Source organism: Neoarius graeffei, chromosome 8 (genome assembly GCF_027579695.1).
Source record: "Neoarius graeffei isolate fNeoGra1 chromosome 8, fNeoGra1.pri, whole genome shotgun sequence".
Classification (NCBI taxonomy): Eukaryota; Metazoa; Chordata; class Actinopteri; order Siluriformes; family Ariidae; genus Neoarius; species Neoarius graeffei.
Genome location: NC_083576.1, coordinates 57,707,253 through 57,730,530, shown reverse-complemented (window position 1 = coordinate 57,730,530; position 23,278 = coordinate 57,707,253). Strand labels below are relative to the sequence as shown.

At 41.2% G+C, this 23,278-nt stretch overlaps 1 protein-coding gene across 2 annotated transcripts in view; it reads left to right on the top strand.

The window, feature by feature from the left end:
- guf1 (GTP binding elongation factor GUF1) overlaps positions 1–19,774 on the top strand; it is a 37,750-nt gene extending 17,976 nt beyond the window's left edge. For both annotated transcript variants that reach the window (XM_060927905.1, XM_060927906.1), the window contains 12 exons: positions 39–122; positions 226–290; positions 3,360–3,563; positions 8,900–9,039; positions 12,143–12,266; positions 12,397–12,529; positions 15,231–15,374; positions 18,605–18,738; positions 18,858–18,959; positions 19,172–19,291; positions 19,383–19,419; positions 19,517–19,774. In XM_060927905.1, the coding sequence (XP_060783888.1) occupies positions 39–122; positions 226–290; positions 3,360–3,563; positions 8,900–9,039; positions 12,143–12,266; positions 12,397–12,529; positions 15,231–15,374; positions 18,605–18,738; positions 18,858–18,959; positions 19,172–19,291; positions 19,383–19,419; positions 19,517–19,645 (1,416 nt within the window). In that variant the 3' untranslated portion in view covers positions 19,646–19,774. The remainder of the gene's footprint in view (positions 1–38; positions 123–225; positions 291–3,359; positions 3,564–8,899; positions 9,040–12,142; positions 12,267–12,396; positions 12,530–15,230; positions 15,375–18,604; positions 18,739–18,857; positions 18,960–19,171; positions 19,292–19,382; positions 19,420–19,516) is intronic.
- The last annotated feature ends 3,504 nt before the right edge of the window (positions 19,775–23,278 follow it).

Genomic DNA, 23,278 nt, shown 5'->3' with positions numbered 1-23,278 from the left:
TAAGTTTGTGTGATCGAATTCTTTTCTTTTGTAATTAGATTGATTTAAAAAATGCAGATCCTGACCGAGTGGAAAAGCAAATCGAGAAGATGTTTGATATTCCAAGTGAGGAGTGTATCAGGGTGAGCACAAGTCACGAGCTGAGAAATAACGTTGTGCTCCGAGTGCATTTTTATCCTCACAACCATGTTTAGCCTCATGCTTTTCGAAATCCTTGTCTTTTAGATTTCTGCAAAACTAGGCACAAATGTGGAGCGAGTTCTTCAAGAGGTAGTGAAGAGAATACCTCCGTGAGTTTTCATCAAATTCTTTTGAATCTTTTTCATTCAAATTTCTACTTGGATATTTGGAGTATTTTGCGTATGTGGTGGGGTTGTGTTTTTATTTATTTATTTAAAAGCAAAAATGTTGAGTACATTTCAAATCATAGTTTGTTCAGAAATCTTATTATACTCCCTGGAAACAAAGTTTGGGGGGGTAATATAGGAATCACCCTGTCTGTCCGTCTGTCCATGTGTCTTGTAAGCACCACTCCTCCTAAACGGTTTCATGAAATTTTACACAGTTGCAGTGTACCACCTGAAGATCTCATCTCATCTCATTATCTCTAGCCGCTTTATCCTGTCCTACAGGGTCGCAGGCAAGCTGGAGCCTATCCCAGCTGACTACGGGCGAAAGGCGGGGTACACCCTGGACAAGTCGCCAGGTCATCACAGGGCTGACACATAGACACAGACAACCATTCACACTCACATTCACACCTACGGTCAATTTAGAGTCACCAGTTAACCTAACCTGCAAGTCTTTGGACTGTGGGGGAAACCAGAGCACCCGGAGGAAACCCACGCGGACACAGGGAGAACATGCAAATTCCACACAGAAAGGCCCTCGCCGGCCACGGGGCTCGAACCCGGACCTTCTTGCTGTGAGGCGACAGCGCTAACCAGTACGCCACCGTGCCGCCCTCACCTGAAGAGGTCCATGAAAAAAAATAATCCCGAACCAAGGTCTTAAAGATACTTATTTTCTTACATGTCTCATTATCTGGTGATGTGGCTGGTGTTCCATTCCATGAAATTGTACCAAATGGATTTAGACCCAATATATTATTGAGATGAACGACTAATAGGAATTTGAATCATAGTGTTGCGGGGGTACCTTTTTCTTTAAGTTCACACACCGTTCCAGTTGACACATTTTGTTGCGAGCGGGGGGAATTCTATAGTGAGTTTACTCACAGTTCTAGTTTATAACCAGCTAGGAGACACGTTTATGTCAACTTTCGGTTTGTTCATTTTAATGAAGTCACATTGAAGGTCATTGCTGATATTTCTGTGCAGTAGATCTGCTCAGGATACTGCTCCATTGCCATGATTTGAACACTTGAAGGAGATACGCAGAACCATGGCCTCACTTTTTGTTTATAAATGCCTTGAGACCTCAAGAATGGCACAGGAATAGTTTTAAGCGTTAACAATAAATTTAATATAGTAATTTTTACGATTAAAATGATTCATATAGGTAGCGGTCTGAGTGAATGACCTTGACATCTGTGACATCACCGCAGGAAGTCTATCGGTCTCATTGCCATTTCCACTATACTAAAACACAGAGCTGACTGCAACTTCGAGCTTCTGTTTTGAGCTAATTTATCGCCATGCCACGTAGATGTGTTGCTGGCGGGTGCAGCAACACGACAGAAGGTGGATTTATGTTGCATTCATGGCCCAAGAATGTTCAAACTGCAAAGATTTGGACGCATTTTGCAAGAAGTTCATGGGCACATTGGGCACCTACGAAGTGGCCTCTCCTCTGCTCTGTACATTTTACTGAAGACTCGTATGAGACCTCTGATCTGTTGAGGAGCGTTGGCTATAAGCCCGTATTGAAAGAGGGTGCAGTACCAACAATTAAAGGAAAAGAAAACTACAAGAAAAGTAAGTTCAGTTGCACCAGTTCTCCTGGAGTGTGAGCCGAGGGTTGTTGCTAAAACCCGGGCTGGAACAGAACGGGATGTGACATTATCGCGTGGGCAGTGACCTCCTCGCAGTTGTCACTAAAACAGGTGACGTCCCGTCCTGGGTTTTAGTAATTGCCTGAGCTGAGCAGTAATGGCGGAGTACTCAGTATAGAGAAAGAGTGGACCAGCCGTCTGATTTCTCCGCTGGATATGCTTGGCTCAGCAGCAATATCTCGCCCTTACATAGAAGAAGCAAATGAACGGAGAACTGAACAGCTGAAAGTCAGATTGTTTTGAAACAATCGGCCACAAGGTCGGCCTTCAAGAAGCGAGAACACAGACGGGTAGCTGTGACTCTCATTTGGATACAAAACAACAAAAACAACACTCGTTGTTTATCTGCATTTAGATTAATGCATGTAACTTGTATTTTGTATTTAAGTTACCGGTATAAGATTATTTAATTTGCTTCAGAATGTGATTGTCTCAGTTCATCTGATTATTTAATTAGCCTTTTACGGTTTAAAAGTGAAAATGCATGCATGTACATGTATGTTGCATAAGTTATAACACCTATCCTGTTTTCATGAGAGTCAACCCACAATCAATGAAGTCAAATCAGTCTTAGCTGAGCAAGTCGGTAACAGTATTTCTTACTTTCACCGTAAATTTTTATTTACATGACTTTGGTCTATAGCTGTCAAAGGCTTCGGCATTAAGACCGGTTCCTGCTGTGACGTCACGCACTCAGGGCTGGCTGGCTCAGCGGGGCAGCTCGAATGCCAACTTTGCAGTCGATTTTCTCATCTCATCTCATTATCTCTAGCCGCTTTATCCTGTTCTACAGGGTCGCAGGCAAGCTGGAGCCTATCCCAGCTGACTATGGGCGAAAGGCGGGGTACACCCTGGACAAGTCGCCAGGTCATCACAGGGCTGACACATAGACACAGACAACCATTCACACTCACATTCACACCTACGGTCAATTTAGAGTCGCCAGTTAACCTAACCTGCATGTCTTTGGACTGTGGGGGAAACCGGAGCACCCGGAGGAAACCCATGTGGACACGGGGAGAACATGCAAACTCCGCACAGAAAGGCCCTCGCCGGCCACGGGGCTCGAGCCCGGACCTTCTTGCTGTGAGGCGACAGCCCTAACCACTACACCACCGTGCCGCCCTGCAGTCGATTTTAACTCTCAAAAATATATATTTTTTAAATTCCCATTTATGCAGCATACAAGAGTCAAGGATGGAGATTCTATCCACTCACAAATGTATTTAAAAATAAAGGTTCTGCGTATCTCCTTTAAGCATTATGAAATATCTTCATATAAACATGCATTTGTGGATGTTTATCGGTTTTCTTAACCTTGAAGGCTTTTTCTGACTCTTTCCAGACCCACAGCTAAGCTAGAGGAACCATTTAAAGCCCTGGTCTTTGACTCGACTTTTGACCACTACAGAGGAGTAGTAGCCAATATCGCCTTGTTTAATGGACAGGTCTGTAAGGGAGACAGAATCGTCTCAGCTCACCTGGGAAAGACGTACGAGGTCAATGAACTGGGGGTTCTGAGGCCAGATGAACAACCTACAGAGAGACTGTAAGAAATCCTTATGAGCAATAAACACTGTTTATTCATAATATACCGGTACTAAAGCAGAGGTGGACAAAGTACCCAAGTTTATTACTTAAGTCAAAGTACAGATCCCACTCGTTAAATGTTACTCTGATATAAGTGAAAGTTGTCCAGTCAAATTTTTACTTAAAGTAGTTCTAGAATTTGAAAATCGCCTTTGCATGTAACGATGAATACTAATATTTGTAGTATATTACAAAAAAATCACTAAAAAATGTTTATCCGTAATGATTTTATAGAGGATTTTCTGCGATAGCCCACGAGCAAAACATCGCGCCGCGATCACGTGACCGATGACGTAGTAAATTGACAAGCTAGACAGCTCACTGCCTGTACATACTGTGACTGTGAGTGACAATTCACGGATCTACGGATTATTTCCACTGTATACGATGGTAAAAAAGTGTGTAGTGAAAGTTCATTATGTCTACCTATTGAAACTATTCTTTAAATTCGTTTCTTAAGACAAGGATTTTTTTAAGATGTTACCTTGACAGTTTCGGCGATAAACTTCCGCCTTCTTCAAAACAGTCACCAGATGTCGAGTGGTGACGTGCCTTATCAGCTGATGTTACTCTAAGGAGGCGTGAACGTCCCGCCCAATTTGACAGGTAGTTCACACCTCCTGCTGTACCTGACAGCAGGAGGCGTGAACTACCTGTCAAATTGGGCGGGACGTTCACGCCTCCTTAGAGTAACATCAGCTGATAAGGCACGTCACCACTCAACATCTCAGAAACTGTTAACATTGCTTATCATATTAAAGGCCAGCGCGCAACTGTTTTTTTTTTTTTTTTTTTTCTCGGACTGGCCATCGGGAGTAGCAGGAGTTTTCCCGGTGGGCCGGTGGTTCAGTGTGGGCCGGCGGAGGGAAAAAAAAAAACCACACAGTCGCGCGCTGGCCTTTAATATGATAAGCAATGTTAACAGTTTCTTTAAGAAACTGTTAACATTGCTTATCATATTAAAGGCCAGCGCGCAACTGTTTTATTTATTTTTTTCTTCCGCCAGCCCACACTGAACCACCGGCCCACCGGGAAAACTCCTGCTACTCCCGCTGGCCAGTCCGTGTGGTAACATCTTAAAAAATCCTTGTCTTAAGAAACGAATTTAAAGAATGGTAAAAAAGTGTGTCGCGTACAGCTGTTCTAAAACCAACAAAGACGGAGTATCTCTACATCAGTTCCCTGATCCTGATAAGAATAATGGATACGATCTCGCTGAGTGGAACCGGCAAGTAAAGCGGACGAGGGCAGACTGGTGCTAGTTGAAGGCTAGTGCACATATTTATGCTGGTGAGTGTAAAGGGAAAAGTGGTTTTTATAGTCCATGGGAGAATCTTGAGGCGCGCTTTGTACGAGCTTCCCGAACCTTTAGGACAATTAAAGGGTTCTTTAACTAAACAAGAACTAGACGATCCCTGGACGAGTTCCTGCTTTGCACTTCTACGATACAGCCGTGACTGTCCCCATTCAGGCCCGCATTTTTCTTCTCCCCAAGCTCCGAACGCACACAAAGCAGACTTTGACAGCTGCAGTCATTTCCGTGTTGTTGGAAAGGCCGCTTGAACGCCATCGGTTCGCCCCAAATATACTGCCGATCAGTGTTGGGGACGTTACTTTCAAAAAGTAATTAGTTATAGTTACTAGTTACTTTTCCCAAAAAGTAACTGAGTTAGTAACGGAGTTACTTTGTCATAAAAGTAACTAATTACCAGGGAAAGTAATTATTCCGTTACATTTTGTTCCCCCTCAAAAAAAATCAAATTCAATTAGTGTAATCATAATAAAAGTGAATGTTAAATGTGTTTAATGACTGAAATGGACACTTAACAGAACCAATTAATAATGTTATCTACACTATATTAATATTTTTGTGGGACAATGTGAGATAAGACATCTATCAAATGTAATATATTTTTGTAGTTATTAAAATTATGTTACTAATTACTGGCCACTGACGAGGACAAATGCTTTGTTCCTCGACATAATGTGCATTGCACGTAAACACTCTTGCCTTTTATTTCAAGTAATGAAAAGTAATGGCTGTATTTCCAGTGTGAAAGCGCAGTGCTGGGCTGACCGCTCGCCATCGCTGGGTCTTCCGATTGAAAGCGTGCGCAGTAGTACAGTAGGCGTGGCCTACCTACATATGTTGTCCAAATCTACTCTGATTGGCTTACTGTGCCGTTGTCTCGCGTCTCCCCGCCCCACACGAAAGCAGAGTAAAGAAAGGCTGAACGAGCAGCGTGCCAGATGAGAACAGCTTTAATAAAGTAACACATAGTATTTTATTGTAAGTAACGGGAACGGCGTTATAACGATGTAAAAAGTAATTAGTTAGATTACTCGTTACTAAAAAAAGTAACGCCGTTAGTAACGCCGTTTATTCTAACGCCGTTATTCCCATCACTGCTGCCGATCACGACGCACATTTCGGCCCAGACCTCTGATTTAGTAGAAAAAATGTTGTGCATCGACTCACCTCAACTGGAACACGATTCACTTTCGTCTTCAGACGCAATTTCGTCTGAATAATCGCTGTCTGATTCACTCATTTCGCTTGTGTTTATACTGGATGCTGCCATCCTGGTCAATTTACTATGTCATCGGTCACGTGACTCCCGACTGGGATTTATAGGAAATGCTTCCCAGAAGCTCGGTTTTGTCGCTCAAATACACCCCTTTGATGGGGAAATTTTTTTTTTTTTAATTTGCATACATTGAATATATACCCTTATACTACATTTTCATCAATAGTGGGTTCTAAAATTCTAGAACTACTTTAAGTTCAGGGCCGCATTAACCCTTGCCGAGGCCCTGGGCAGACACCCCCCCCCGAGGCCCCAGCCCCGCCTGTTGTCAACTGCGCTCAGCAAATTCACCCCTCAGACGTGCCTGTCTAACTAGACACAGAAACTTAAATAATGCCAGTGGCACAATTAGAAATACTATTGAACGATAAAACTTTATATCCATCAACACCTATTTAATCGAGAAAAAGCAATGGTGAAAAAATCCATCAGACATCACGGTTAACAAGTCTGGTTAACTAAAGTTTAGCCTCAAGAAGCCTTTGAATGAGTGAGTCAATGAACAACATGTCAAGAACATAACCTCGGCCTACAACAGTTTCTTTAGTCTTCAGAACAAGAACATTCATTTGGTATATAACCGTTCGTTTTCATTTTGGAATCCAGGCGACTTTTAACTTGTGAAAACAAAGAGCGATAACAAAGAAAGAAAAATATCTTGCTTCTCAGAAATAAATCTCAAAATGTTAGGCTATGTGAAACATTTCATCCTTTCACACACGTAATGTCCCAAACAGCAGTGGCACACAGCTTTGCGCATTCAGTTTGACAGCCATGGGTCAACTTACAAGGGCACTTTCCTACTTTTCTGGAAAGCGAAGTCATTAATTAAATCATTGAACTCAAGCTGGCGTAGCGTGTGAAGACATGGTGGACAGTGATCATATTGACAATGACGGGTGATTTATGCGACGGGACAAGGTGGGCTTCCTTAAGCCTAGGTCACAACTGGACGTACGATTTTTTGGCCGTGTGATTTTTGGCGTTTCCCAAATCGCTGCGTTTTTTTTGTTCATGGAGAAAGACGCACGTTGGCCATAAGTTTGTCTTGCAACCTGAAAAAAACGTAAATGGCCGTAGAGTTTGTTTGACATGACAAAGAACCTCTGCGGCCGGTCTGCGGCTCGAAAATCAGCACGTCACACACGCGCCCTCCGTGCGTTTCTTGCATTTTTTGCATGTAGACCGGCCGTAGGAGCACATACGGCCGGTTGTGACCGAGGCTTTACAGGTGGTGAAATGCATCAAAAATGTTATCAATATGATCAAAACTTCTGAAAATATCGTTTCATATTTTCCGATCTCGCTACCTCCGAGGCCCCGGGCAGCTCCCCATGAAGCCCATTAGGATAACGCATCCTTGCTTAAGTTAAAGTACTGAAGTACTTGCTTTTAAAAGTACTTAAGTATTAAAAGTACATTTTCTGTCAAGGCATTGTGTTATTGTCATAACGCTTACAAAACCGAATGCCTCTGAAGCAGCGACTGGATTTTCTGACTAGTTTGTAGAACCTGTAGAGCTGAAACTCCACCTGACGCTAGCAAACTCTTTTCAAACTCAAAATCATATTGGGGAGCTAACGCTACTAGAAAAGAAAGATTTCTACATTCTGTTTATTTGGCATGATTATGCTGAAGTTAACATTATTCGTGTTAGCGTAACTCTGTTTTTACATGCTAACTAACAGTGTCCAAGTTAACTAGCTATGTGTTAATGTTAGCTGTGGACAAGGCTGTGGCAACTTGGCAGGCAAATCCATAGAAAGTCATTTGACTAACCAGACTGTGTCGCTATTGCAACGTTATCGCTAGCTCTAAAAGCACAAACAACTTCGCTGCAAGCTTTCTCTTGGAATAAAATGTTTACATACCTCAATATGCTTCCGCAGGTTGGACAGCAAGTTTTTGAACGCCATGATGTGGTTCGGTTTAGGTAAACAAAGCAAACATTTAAAATGAAACGAATCTTTAATCCTTTCAGAAAACTGAAACATGGGTTCTAGGTAAAGCCATGAGTGCGTGCATTATTCCCCAGAAGAACCGCCTCCTTCCATTCTGCCATCAACTGATCGTGTTAAATAACGCTGCTGAGAAATCACTGAACTTGATTTTATACAGTTTATGGACGTGACGTGACCCTAGTGATTACTGATCGGCTGTCTCGGTGTCACCTGCGAAAAAAACATCACGTTTTAGAAAAGAAAAGAAAAAAACATCCACTTTCAAAGCCGCTTCATAGTGACGAGTAACGAGGACCTTGATAGAAATGTAGTGGAGTGAAAAGTACGATATTTGTCTTTCAGATGTAGTGAAGTTAAAGTCAGAAGTTTCCAAAAAATTAATACTCAAGTAAAGTACAGATACTCAGAAAGTGTACTTAAGTACAGTACTCAAGTAAATGTACTTCGTTACTGTCCACCTCTGTGCTAAAGTGATAATAATCCCCAAGACATGTTTTCCTTTTTTTCCACAGTGGATTTCGTTTGGTATTATTCTAAATGTAAAATATTCTCATTACCAAAATGACCTCTGATCCACACTAGTCGCAAGAACCTGAATTATCCGCACTCCGTGGATAAAGCCAGACGAAATCCACAGAGAAAATCCAAGTTATAAAGTTCCACTTTGTGATCCAGATGTTTTAATATTTGCACAAACAGTGGTTGCTACATTTATTTTGTGCCCTGATGCATACTTTTGATCTCAGCTATGCAGGACAGGTGGGTTATGTGATAGCCGGCATGAAGGAAGTGAAGGACGCTCAGGTTGGAGACACGTTCTATCTCCAAAAGCAGCCAGTGGAGGCGCTGCCTGGCTTTAAACCTGCTAAGTCCATGGTCTTTGCAGGTATACAGCTTTCATGTAAAGGTTACAATAGCTTTCTGTAATTATGTTCAGTAACACTATTTTCCTGAATCGTTGCATTACATTGCATTATTCTGATTAGGTTTTTTGCTAATTGCTTGAAAGACATTGTTAGACCTGCACTAACGGTGATAATCCTCTTATTCATTGATTGATAGTGTCTTGCAAAAGTATTCACCCCCCTTGGTGTTTGTCCTGTTTTGTCGCATCACAAGCTGGAATTAAAATGGATTTTGGAGGGTTAGCACAGTTTGATTGACACAGCATGCCTACTGCTTTAAAGGTGCAAATTGTTGTTTTATTGTGACACAAATAATAATTAAAATGAAAAAACAGAAATCTGGAGTGTGCATGGTATTCACCTAGTCTGGTTAACACCAGACCATATCACAAGTGAATATGGTCTGGAATCCGCCTATTGAATTTCTCGTAGGGGAGGTGTGGTTTACGATTGTCAACGGCCGTTTATTGGACGTTTCGAATGTCTATCATTTGGCGTATACATAGCCCATGGCCAATCATGGCAGTTGTACCCGGTGACGTAGTTAGAGCGACGAAGAAGAGAAAGAAAGAGAAGGCAAAACAAAAATAGGAAAACAATGGCACCGAACGATTACTGCCGTTTGTGCAAGACAAAGCTTGATCGAAAGTTTGGTTCGTATCGCTCGCCGCCATGTTAAATGTGATCCGTAAACAGTCCCAAATAAACTACAAGCTTCCGTTTGTCGAGTAGTACGCGTCACCGTCTTTCCACCCCTCCCCACTCTCTGATTGGCTCCCTAACTCAGAAGAGCCTTTAGACCATAGTTTCCATGCTGTCTTTTCAGATCGGAACAATTGTGCAAAGCAGCATGGGATTTCCCAGGCTAGTATTCACCCCCCAAAGTCAATACTTTGTAGAGCCACTTTTTGCTGCAGTTACAGCTGCAAGTCTCTTGGAGTATGTCTCTATTAGCTGAGCACATCTAGCCACTGGGATTTTTGCCCATTCCTCAAGGCAAAACTGCTCCAACTCCTTCAAGTTAGATGGGTTGTGTTGGTGTACAGTAATCTTCAAGTTATGCCACAGATTCTCAATTGGATTGAGGTCTGGGCTTTGATTAGGCCATTCCAAGACATTTAAATGTTTCCCTTTAAACCACTCCAGTGTAGCCTTAGCAGTGTGTTTAGGGTCATTGTCCTGCTGGAACGTGAACCTTCATCCCAGTCTCAAACCTCTGGCTGACTCCAACAGGTTTTCCTCCAGAATTGCCCTGTATTCAGTGCCATCCATCTTTCCTTCAGTCTTGACCAGCTTTCCTGTCCCTGCAGATGAAAAACATCCCCACAGCATGATGCTGCCACCACCATGCTTCACTGTAGGAATGGTGTTCTCAGGGTGCTGGATTTGCGCCACACATGGCATTTCCCATGACGGCCAAAAAGATCAAATTTAGTCTCATTTGACCAGAGAATCTTCTTACATGTGTTTGGGGAGTCTGCCACATGCTGTTGGGCAAACTCCAAACGTGTTTTCTTAAACAATGACTTTTTTCTGGCCACTCTTCCCTAAAGCCCCACTCTGTGGAGTATACGGCTTAAAGTGGTCCTATGGACAGATACTCCCATCTCCACTGTGGACCTTTGCAGCTCCTTCAGTGTTATCTTTTGTGTCTTTGTTGCATCTCTGATTAATGCCTTCCTTGCCCGGTCTGTGAGTTTTGGTGGGCAGCCTACTCTTGTCAGGTTTGTAGTGGTGCCATATTCTTTCCATTTTGCTATAATGGATTTAATGGCGCTCCCTGGGATATTCAAAGTGTGGGATTTTTTTTATAACCCAACCCTGATCTATACTTCTCCACAACTTTGACCTGTTTGGAGGCTCCTTGGTTTACATGTTGCTTGCTCAGTAGTGTTGCAGAGTCAGGGTCCTTCCAGAACAGGTTGATTTATACAGACATCATGTGACAGATCATGCGACACTTTGATTGCACACAAGTGGATCTTAATCAAATAATGATGTGACTTATGAAGTGAATTGGTTGGACCAGCTCTTATTTAGGGGTTTCATACGAAAGGGGGTGAAATACCTATGCACACGCCAGATTTCTGTTTTTTTCATCCTAATTATTGTTTGTGTCACAATAAAACAACAATTTTCACCTTTAAAGTGGTAGGCAGGTTGTGTAAATCAAATGGTGCTAACCCTCCAAAAATCCATTTTAATTCCAGCTTGTAATGCAACAAAACAGGACAAACACCAAGGGGGATGAATACTTTTGCAAGACACTCTAGATACATACTTACTTACTTTATTCATCCCGAAGGAAATCGAGGCATCCAGTAGCTTATATGACATGCACGTACAAATACAAAAAAAAAAAAAAAACAGTTGTGAGATGATCACAGATTCTAGGCAGTATGCATAGCGCAAGTGGACGCTCCGGTACAGTAGAATGTGTACCATGGCGGTAGTGCAAAAAGTGAACTATGCAGGGATATACCAGTGCACTTACTCTACCTGATACAAAATACACCGATACCAGAATGTAAACAGCAATAGAAATTAACTATACAAATCCTTTCATACCCGTAAACAAACACGAGAATTAAAAGATAAAAACAACAGGTTAAAATTTAGGACAGTACAGAAACGGAGATCGGCGCCGCCCTATGCGCATATGGTGCGGGAAAGGACTTTAGACTAGACAGACAGTCAAGATTAAAAAATAATAAATTGTGCGTAAGGACTAATATAGCCAGTAAAAGACAGAGGAGCTGTTTACATGAAATTATTTAGAAAACCGATACAAAGGCTGTTAATGTGTTCTTGACCCAGAGAAGACTTCAGTGACTTGACAGATCTGAAACCTCTTTATAGAATTAATTATCATGAATTTTGTGTGTGCAGCACATCCAGAGTAAGGCGCATCGAAACCTTTTTGAGTAACAAGGCTGTAACAAACTGTTCCAAACAAGTGGCAGTGAATAACTGCTGTCGACTCGGTGTTCGCATCTTGTTCGCCGAGTAAACAGCTGTTGCAACTGTAACTGTTGCTTAGAACCATAATGTGTTTAAATTGAATTAAATGTGTATGTGCGGTAGGCATATACCCTACGGATCAGTCGGAGTATCCTTCTCTGCGCAGCGCCGTGGAGAAGCTCACTCTGAATGACTCCAGCGTGACGGTGCAGAGAGACAGTAGTCTGGCTTTGGGGGCTGGCTGGAGGTCTGGATTTAATATGTTCACATTTACCCCCCTCCCATCCTCTTATTTCACAACAGAAATATTCTGGCAGAAATGCAGTAATTACGGTATATGATGATGATGCACTCTTTGATCTTTTTCGTTCTCTCAGGCTGGGGTTTCTGGGTTTGTTGCACATGGAGGTCTTTAACCAGCGTTTAGAGCAGGAGTATAATGCATCTGTTATCGTCACAGCTCCGACAGTGCCATACAAGGCGGTCCTGGCCTCGCCCAAACTCATAAAGGTATAACGGGATACGTGATTGGTTGTGGCAACTTAATTGTTATATGTATAAACGTACACTATATGGCCAAAAGTATGTGGACACCTGACCATCACAGCCATATGTCTGCTTTCATCAGACTGTCGTCCTGAGCACGAAATTGTTTAAAATGTCTTTGTATGCTGTAGCGTTACAATTTACCTTCACTAGAACTAATTGGGCGGCACGGTGGTGTAGTGGTTAGTATTGTCGCCTCACAGCAAGAAGGTCCGGGTTCGAGCCCAGTGGCCGGTGAAGGCCTTTCTGTGCGGAGTTTGCATGTTCTCCCCGTGTCCACATGGGTTTCCTCCGGGTGCTCTGGTTTCCCACACAGTCCAAAGACATGCAGGTTAGGTTAATCGGTGGCTCTAAATTGACCGTAGGTGTGAGTGTGAGTGTGAATGGTTGTTTGTCTCTACGTGTCAGCCCTGTGATGACCTGGCGACTTGTCCAGGGTGTACCCCGCCTCTCGCCCATAGTCAGCTGGGATAGGCTCCAGCTTGCCCGCGACCTTGTACAGGATAAGCGGTTACGGATGGATGGATAGAACTAATTGGCCCAAACTTGTTCCAGCATGACCAGTGTCCCTTTGCACAAAGCGAGGTTCATGGTTTGTGAATGTTACAGTGGAAAAGTCCGAGTGGCCTGTACAGAGCCCTGACCTCAACCCCACTGAACACCTTATGGATGAAACGGTGACTATAGTACTAGTCAAAAGTTTGGACACCCCTCCTCATTCATAGTTGTTTTCTGTATTTTGACTATTTTCTACATTGTAGAACAACACTGAAGACATCCAAGCTGTGAAATAACATATGGAACATATATGGAAATAATTATGGAAACCAAAAAAAGTAGTCACCGTTTACCTTGATGACGCTTTGCACACTATCGGCATTATCTTAACCAGCTTCATGAGGGAGTCACCTGGAATGCTTTTCAATTAACAGGCGTGCCTCGTCAAAAGTTAATTAGTGCAATTTCTTGCTGCCTTTATGTGTTTGAGATCAAACCGTAAATAATAATAAATACAGTAAATAGCCGGCGGCACAGTGGTGTAGTGGTTAGCGCTGTCGCCTCACAGCAAGAAGGTCCGGGTTCGAGCCCCGTGGCCGGCGAGGGCCTTTCTGTGTGGAGTTTGCATGTTCTCCCCGTGTCCGCGTGGGTTTCCTCCGGGTGCTCCGGTTTCCCCCACAGTCCAAAGACATGCAGGTTAGGTTAACTGGTGACTCTAAATTGACCGTAGGTGTGAATGTGAGTGTGAATGGTTGTCTGTGCCTATGTGTCAGCCAGTGTTGGGCACGTTACTTTCAAAAAGTAATTAAATATAGTTACTAGTTACTTTTACCAAAAAGTAACTGAGTTAGTAACGGAGTTACTTTGTCATAAAAGTAACTAATTACCAGGGAAAGTAATTATTCCGTTACATTTTGTTCCCCCTCAAAAAAAATCAAATTCAATTAGTGTAATCATAATAAAAGTGAATGTTAAATGTGTTTAATGACTGAAATGGACACTTAACAGAACCAATTAGTAACGTTATCTACACTATATTAATATTTTTGTGGGACAATGTGAGATAAGACATCTATCAAATGTAATATATTTTTGCAGTTATTAAAATTATGTTACTAATTACTGGCCACTGACGAGGACAAACGCTTTGTTCCTCGACATAATGTGCATTGCACGTAAACACTCTTGCCTTTTATTTCAAGTAATGAAAAGTAATGGCTGTATTTCCAGTGTGAAAGCGCAGTGCTGGGCTGACCGCTCGCCATCGCTGGGTCTTCCGATTGAAAGAGCGCGCAGTAGTGCAGTAGGCGTGGCCTACCTACATATGTTGTCCAAATCTACTCTGATTGGCTTACTGTGCCGTTGTCTCGTGTCTCCCCGCCCCACACTAAAGCAGAGTAAAGAAAGGCTGAGCGAGCAGCGTGCCAGATGAGAACAGCTTTAATAAAGTAACGCATAGTATTTTATTGTAAGTAACGGGAATGGCGTTATAACGATGTAAAAAGTAATTAGTTAGATTACTCGTTACTAAAAAAAGTAACGCCGTTAGTAACGCCGTTTATTCTAACGCCGTTATTCCCATCACTGGTGTCAGCCCTGTGATGACCTGGCGACTTGTCCAGGGTGTACCCCGCCTTTCGCCCGTAGTCACCTGGGATAGGCTCCAGCTTGCCTGCGACCCTGTAGAACAGGATAAAGCGGCTAGAGATTCTATTCCACAATTGTAGTAATCCATATTATGTCACGAACCACTCAACTAAGAAAAGATAAACAACATCCATCATTACTTTAAGACATGAAGTGTGTTTTAATTAATAAAATCTAAAGAAAAACCATTGAATTAGAAGGTGTGTCCAAACTTCGGACTGGTACTGTACGTGCCAGGCCTTCTCATGCAATATCAGTACCTGACCTCATCCCCACAGCTACACTCTAAAATCTAAGGTAAAACCTTCCCAGAAGAGTGAAGGTTGTAGTAAAACTGCGAAAGGGGGAACAAATCTGGAATGGGATATTCAACAAGCATACATGGTTGTGATGGCCAGATGTATACATATTTTTTTGATCCTCATAGAGAAAATGGAAAAACTCTCAGATATTTCGGAGCAATGTTTTTAGTTATTGTAGAGTATGGAGTATTGATGGATTGTCTTATTGTGTTGAGTAGGAATATGGGCAGGAGGTGGTGACCATTGTAAACCCAGCCCAATTCCCTGAGAAGTCTTGTGTGGCAGAATACCAGGAGCCCATGGTAATGGGAACTATCATCAGCCCTGACGACTTTACTGGGAAGATCATGAGCCTCTGTCAGGTATGATTGCCATATAATTATCTTAAATCACACAGCTCAGTTTTTAACGTAGCCATAATCTGGTAAAAAAAAATGCATTTAGATTCTAGCAAGCTTTCTCTTTTATTATTGTTCTAGTTCTAATAAATAAAGATTTGTTGATGACAAAACCTGCTATATGACATACGGGTTCAACACTCTTTGAACGTTCATGGACTTGTTAATAATAAAGCTGTATTTCCGATGAACATAAAATACACGTTCAGTACATGAACAACATAATCAGAAGTTAGTGGTCAGTTTAACTATGCATTAGCTCAGGGATTCTCAACCTTTTCTGCTTCGAGGCCCACTTATTCATTCTTGTAACTAGTCAGGGCCCATTAAAAAAGATCCCCAATTATTTTGGCTCATCTATTCTACAACCCCGATTCCAAAAAAGTTGGGACAAAGTACAAATTGTAAATAAAAATGGAATGCCTAAATTTACAAATCTCAAAAACTGATATTGTATTCACAATAGAACATAGACAACATATCAAATGTTGAAAGTGAGACATTTTGAAATTTCATGCCAAATATTGGCTCATTTTGAAATTTCATGACAGCAACACATCTCAAAAAAGTTGGGACAGGGGCAATAAGAGGCTGGAAAAGTTTAAGGTACAAAAAAGAAACAGCTGGAGGACCAAATTGCAACTCATTAGGTCAATTGGCAATAGGTCATTAACATGACTGGGTATAAAAAGAGCATCTTGGAGTGGCAGCGGCTCTCAGAAGTAAAGATGGGAAGAGGATCACCAATCCCCCTAATTCTGCGCCGACAAATAGTGGAGCAATATCAGAAAGGAGTTCGACAGTGTAAAATTGCAAAGAGTTTGAACATATCATCATCTACAGTGCATAATATCATCAAAAGATTCAGAGAATCTAGAAGAATCTCTGTGCATAAGGGTCAAGGCCGGAAAACCATACTGGGCGCCCGTGATCTTCGGGCCCTTAGACAGCACTGCATCACATACAGGCATGCTTCTGTATTGGAAATCACAAAATGGGCTCAGGAATATTTCCAGAGAACATTATCTGTGAACACAATTCACTGTGCCATCCGCCATTGCCAGCTAAAACTCTGTAGTTCAAAGAAGAAGCCGTATCTAAACATGATCCAGAAGCGCAGACGTCTTCTCTGGGCCAAGGCTCATTTAAAATGGACTGTGACAAAGTGGAAAACTGTTCTGTGGTCATATGAATCAAAATTTGAAGTTCTTTATGGAAATCAGGGACGCCGTGTCATTCAGACTAAAGAGGAGAAGGACGACCCAAGTTGTTATCAGCGCTCAGTTCAGAAGCCTGCATCTCTGATGGTATGGGGTTGCATTAGTGCATGTGGCATGGGCAGCTTACACATCTGGAAAGACACCATCAATGCTGAAAGGTATATCCAGGTTCTAGAGCAACATATGCTCCCATCCAGATGACGTCTCTTTCAGGGAAGACCTTGCATTTTCCAACATGACAATGCCAAACCACATACTGCATCAATTACAGCATCATGGCTGCGTAGAAGAAGGGTCCGGGTACTGAACTGGCCAGCCTGCAGTCCAGATCTTTCACCCATAGAAAACATTTGGCGCATCATAAAACGGAAGATACGACAAAAAAGGCCTAAGACAGTTGAGCAACTAGAATCCTACATTAGACAAGAATGGGTTAACATTCCTATCCCCAAACTTGAGCAACTTGTCTCCTCAGTCCCCAGACGTTTACAGACTGTTGTAAAGAGAAAAGGGGATGTCTCACAGTGGGAAACATGGCCTTGTCCCAACTTTTTTGAGATGTGTTGTTATCATGAAATTTAAAATCACCTAATTTTTCTCTTTAAATGATACATTTTCTCAATTTAAACATTTGATATGTCATCTATGTTCTATTCTGAATAAAATATGGAATTTTGAAACATCTACATCATTGCATTCTGTTTTTATTTACAATTTGTACTTTGTCCCAACTTTTTTGGAATCGGGGTTGTATTAGAATCTAATAATCTATTGTAAAGTGTATTAACGGAATCCAACATCACTCCCTGTTACAGATGGGAGTCCAGGAATTAAATAAATGCAATAAAAAACAACTGTTCTTAATTGTAGGTATTGTATTTAAAACTGTATGGATGTGCCAGAAGCCAATATAAAGCCATGCATGCAGGGCATTCTCACTCAAAAGGGATTAATGATCCAAAAGTGGAGTCTGGTCCATTAACACAAGAACTTGCTGCCATGTTTGTGTACAGCAAATAAGCAAGTTATTAAAACCAAGAAGTACGCTCAAAAGAAGTGGATATAGAAACCACTCAGTGGGATTAGATCCTTACATGCTAACAAAGAAGGATTTTTCCTATGAGTTGGAAATTATCCATCCGTTGAGTTCCCCGACATCTCAAACTACCTGGTGCTGCAGACATCGTTCTACACGGGCAAACAGATGAAAACCTGGAAGAGCATGGGGGAGTACAACTTTTTGTATGTGGCTGGGTTAAAGATCTGGGAATAAGGAGATAGCAAGGTATACAGATCTAAGTGCAGGAAGAGTGTTTATTAGCAGGCATGATATTTACAACAACAAATTTTTACAAAAAACAAACAAAAGCAAAAGAGAGTATTTAAACAGTGTTATAAACATGGCTAGAAACAAACATGACGGTGATGATGATAATACTTCGCAAAGCCTCTGTGAAAACAGCGTCCGCATCCGTGCGTGCGGATTGCGCTAAAATCAGTATCCGGTGTTTCCCATAACGACGAGTCCCAAGAGCGCGCACAACGTGCTCTGTGAGCGTGTGCGGCCGCTCGAGCTGCGCCACACTCAAGTGTGCAAAGGCGTAACAGTCAAGTGTTCACCTGCTGTGTGAGCACAACTTTTAGCTCACATGTATATCGCCACCAAAGTGCCTCGTTTTTAACCCATCGCAAAGCATCACGAGCTGTAGTGTGACTGTAGCTTAATGAGATGGATGTGACGTCGGATGCAACCCAGCAATTGTACTCTACTACAAGTAAAAAAAAAATTGCGGCCCACTAGATGGCACTTCACAGCCCAGTGGTTGAGAAACACTGCATTAGCTGTTACGGTACACGTTAATGTGTGTCTCCAACACACAATTGTTTAGTTTACTTTCCCCCAAAATCAATAAAACGTTTCTAATTTCACCAAAGTTTTATTAAAATTGATATGTTGTTGCCACTTATTTTCAGAGCCGCAGAGCTATTCAGAAGAACATGGTTTACATCGATGACCACCGAGTGATGATGCAGTACCTGTTCCCTCTAAATGAAATCGTGGTAGACTTTTACGACGAGCTTAAGTCCATGTCATCAGGATATGCTAGGTAATGTTCGACTTGCCCATACGAGCTGTTCCTTTGTAGCCCTGTAAGAGTTGAGAACTGAGCTGTCGTTTTAGTCCGATTCAGCGTTTTCACACCGCAGTGCAATTTCTCCTTTCCAGCTTTGACTACGAGGATGCTGGCTATGAACCAGCTGAACTGATTAAGATTGATTTCCTGCTGAATGGGAAACCAGTGGAAGAGCTCACCACTATTGTTCACAAGTAAGCTCTAGTTTCACAGGGTGCATTTGCATGGCTAGCAGTGTCAGTGAACACGACATAGCTGTGCATGCTAAATACCCGAGTTTGAGGTCAGCCCTTGGTTCAACGCAATCCAAGGGCAGTCTCATTTAAATTGCAAACTATTGTCTGTGTTACTAGCTGCATGATTGATTTTGTTTTAATTAGAGCCTTTGCTGTGCTGCTGCTTTTAGAGACCGGGCCTATAACACAGGGAAAGCCATGTGTGTAAGGCTGAAGGAATCCATCCCCAGGCAGATGTTTGAGATTGCTGTACAGGCAGCTATCGGGAGCAAAGTCATCGCCAGGGAAACGTGAGTGGTGATGCTCGTTTTGTGAAACGGTACGCGCTGTAAATAGGAGTGAAGTGTTTGTAACATTTGCATTCATGATTTATTCTCACAGAATCAAAGCATACAGAAAGAATGTCCTCGCAAAATGTGTAAGTGACTCCTCTTTGCCTTTTTATCCTAATTGAACTATTTCTTGGTATACTCCTCTGGCCCGGACACTAATATAAATTCTACCGTTCCTAACAGTATGGTGGTGATATCACACGGAAAATGAAACTGTTGAAAAAACAAGCAGAAGGCAAGAAGAAAATGAGGCGCATCGGAAACATCGAGGTCCCAAAAGAGGCCTTTATTAATGTACTTAAAAGGAAGTAGAAACTGCCAGAAAAATGTGTCAAAAAATTGCTACATCCTGAGGCTGTATTTGAAAGCAGAAAGGCTTCACGTCACATCCAAATAAAGTCTGTGGTGCCTGCTTAGGAATATCCAGGATTCTTTTCATAACAGGATTGTGTTTTGATTTTAGGAGAAAAACTGCTCAGTCTGACAATTTCAGGGATGAAAGTCTTCCGGAAATCCGGATATTTGACAAAACTCTTGAAAATCTCCGGTTTTCCGAATGGAGAAATGTATTTTTCGGATTTTTCGCGTTCCTAGACGCGGTGTAATACTTCACATCGTCCTTGCATGGGCGCAGTCCTTAAACAGCCCAAACACAGTTCATCGATTAAAGACAGGTGTTCTTTGTTAACGGGGCGCACGCCCAAGGCGCACCTTCAGGTGCACGTGCTAAGGCGCGCAGGACTGACACCGTTCTGCGCAAGCGCAACACAATCGCACTAGAAAGCATGTTTAAGCTGCCAGTGTAGCTGCAGCCTTCTTAGTTGCGAATTACGAGTATTTCCTCGTGTTAATAATTCGCCATGTCAAAACAAGCGAAACTTTCCTCCTTCTTTTGACGTGAAGAGAGGTAAGCAATTTATTATATATATTTTTTTTCCATCAAAGTTGCATTTTGTGGTTTCGAAGCTAAGTTTTAGTACCGTTTCTAGAACACATCATCAAGAAAACTTGGAAGAAACAGCAATAATGGAAGAGCCGGTTTCTAAGCTGCCTAAAACTAGCAATGGAAATTATTTTTTGTTACATAATGCACTCAGGCTGCCAGTCAGTGTGTGACACACACACACACACCCTACGCCCCTGATTTACATGAGAAATTTGGTATTCATTGGTGTGTTTAAATTTACAGACAATACGAACTAATGTAAACAATTGGCTTCAACTCGCATAAATCTGAATTGGAAATGTTTAGTTCACTTTCGCTTCTGCAAACGCACAACTCTACTAAAAGATTGATAAACGAGGCTCAACGTCCCCAACATTGAAACCTGAAAGCTTTAGAAACTCTAACAGACCTTTACTTTTTAACAGGACTGTTTTGGGATTTTGCTGAGTTTACCTTCAACTGTCTGATTTTTTTTTTCAAAGTAATGAACTGTGTAGCCAGGAAAATCACCGCGTTTTCTAAATGCACTCCTGAAAATTACTCATTAACTAGGGGAATTAAATTTGATATTTTTGACATGTTAATCATTAATGTACATGAAAAAAAAGGTTTAAAAGTTATAACTTGTTTTAGTGAAAATAAGTACTAAAATGCACTAGAATGCAGGGTTTTGCGTGTTATGGTATTAAAATATTTTTGGGGGACGTTGCCCCCCCATCTTAGTTTGGCTTTCAAAAGTTCAGGGTTTTTTTTTCTTTGCTCCACTTTCATCTCTACAATTTGAGCTTATGGCATCCAGCGATGTAAAGCAAGAATGTTTCCTGAACAAGAGAACTCGAGCAAGCCTTCATTTTACACGCTTGCGCCCCCAGAAAGCTAATTATTTTCTCACGCTTTGAAAGAATCATTCTGGAAAAAGTGATGGAAGGCCGGAATAGAAGATATTACAACTTCAAATTTCATACCAACTCTTGAATCTTGCGACTCACTTACTCACATGTCCGTGATGGGACCTGCAGTGAAGATTCTCGAAACATGGGCATTTTCAGGAAGCAAGTTATTCAGAAAGGCAAGGCAAGTTTATTTATATAGCGCATTTCATACACAGTGGCAGTTCAATGTGCTTTACAGAGGTAAAGGCAAAACAGTAAATGACAGAAAATAAAATTACATAAAATAAAAGGGGAAGAAGAGAGAAAAAAATAAGAAGAATTAAACAATAGTAGAAATAAAATAATAAAATGAAGTAAAAGTTCAGTAAAAAACAGCAGAATAAAATAGAATAAAAGTTAAGTAAAGTTTAAAACATGTAAAGATGATATTTATCAGTTAGCAGAAAGCATCTGAGAACAGCTTGGTCTTTAGTCTAGATTTGAAGCTGCCAACAGCAGGAGCATTTTTAATGTCCTCTGGGCGTTGGTTCCATAGCTGGACTGCATAGTAGCTAAAAGTTGCTTCACCACACTTTGTTTTAACAACAGGTTTTACCAGTAAATTTTGCTGCTGCGATCTGGTAGATCTGATTGGGTTAGGCCGCTGCAACATGTCAAGTCAAGTCAACTTTATTGTCAAATATGCTATACATGCTTGACATACAGCACAGATGAACTATCAGTCCTCTCTGACCCACGGTGCAAACTGGCAATGCAATAAATAAAAATAGAATAATTGAAAAAAACAAACAATATAAACAGTATAAACACTCTAGATAGGAACTAGATAGACTAAACACTCAAACAATATAAACAGAATAAATAAACAGTATAAACACTAGATAAGAACAAGACAGACTAAACACTCAGACAATATAAACAGAATAAATAAATAGTATAAACACTAGATAAGAACAAGACAGACTAAACACTGACAATATAAACAGTATAAAACACTCTAGATATGAACTAGACTAAACACTCAAACAATATAAACAGAATAAATAAACAGTATAAACACTAGATAAGAACAAGACAGACTAAACACTGACAATATAAACAGTATAAAACACTAGATATGAACTAGACTAAACACTCAAACAATATAAACAGAAAAAAATAAACAGTATAAACACTAGATAAGAACAAGACAGACTAAACACTGACAATATAAACAGTATAAAACACTCTAGATATGAACTAGACTAAACACTCAAACAATATAAACAGTATAAATAAACAGTATAAACACTAGATAAGAACAAGACAGACTAAACACTGACAATATAAACAGTATAAAACACTAGATGTGAACTAGACTAAACACTCAAACAATATAAACAGTATAAATAAACAGTATAAACACTAGATAAGAACAAGACAGACTAAACACTGACAATATAAACAGTATAAAACACTAGATGTGAACTAGACTAAACACTCAAACAATATAAACAGTATAAATAAACAGTATAAACACTAGATAAGAACAAGACAGACTAAACACTGACAATATAAACAGTATAAAACACTCTAGATATGAACTAGACTAAACACTCATATATATATATATATATATATATATATATATATATATATATATATATATATATACACACACACACACACACACACAAATTGGTACAAATAACCAAACAGTGAAGGGCACTTGAGGTATAGCAGGTAAACATGAAATAAGCAGAATAAACAAACTAGCAGCTGTTAAGGTGAGGTAGTGCGGAATAGTGCAAATGAGCGAGGTAAAGTGAGATGTGTGGTCCCGGAGTTCAGTGTGTTAATGAACGATGAGATGTATGTGTATATATATATATATATGTGTGTGTGTGTTAGGGGGGGGACTGTGAGGATGACATGTCAGATGCTGAAGGGGGGTGTGCGGGCAGAATCTGTGGCAGGGGGCAGAACAGGGAGGGAGTTGAGCCTCCTGACCGCCTGGTGAAAGAAACTGTTCTTGAGCCTGCTGGTTTTGGCCCGGAGACTCCGCAGTCTCCTCCCCGACGGCAGCAGGCTGAAGAGGCTGTGAGATGGGTGGGTGGGGTCACCTGC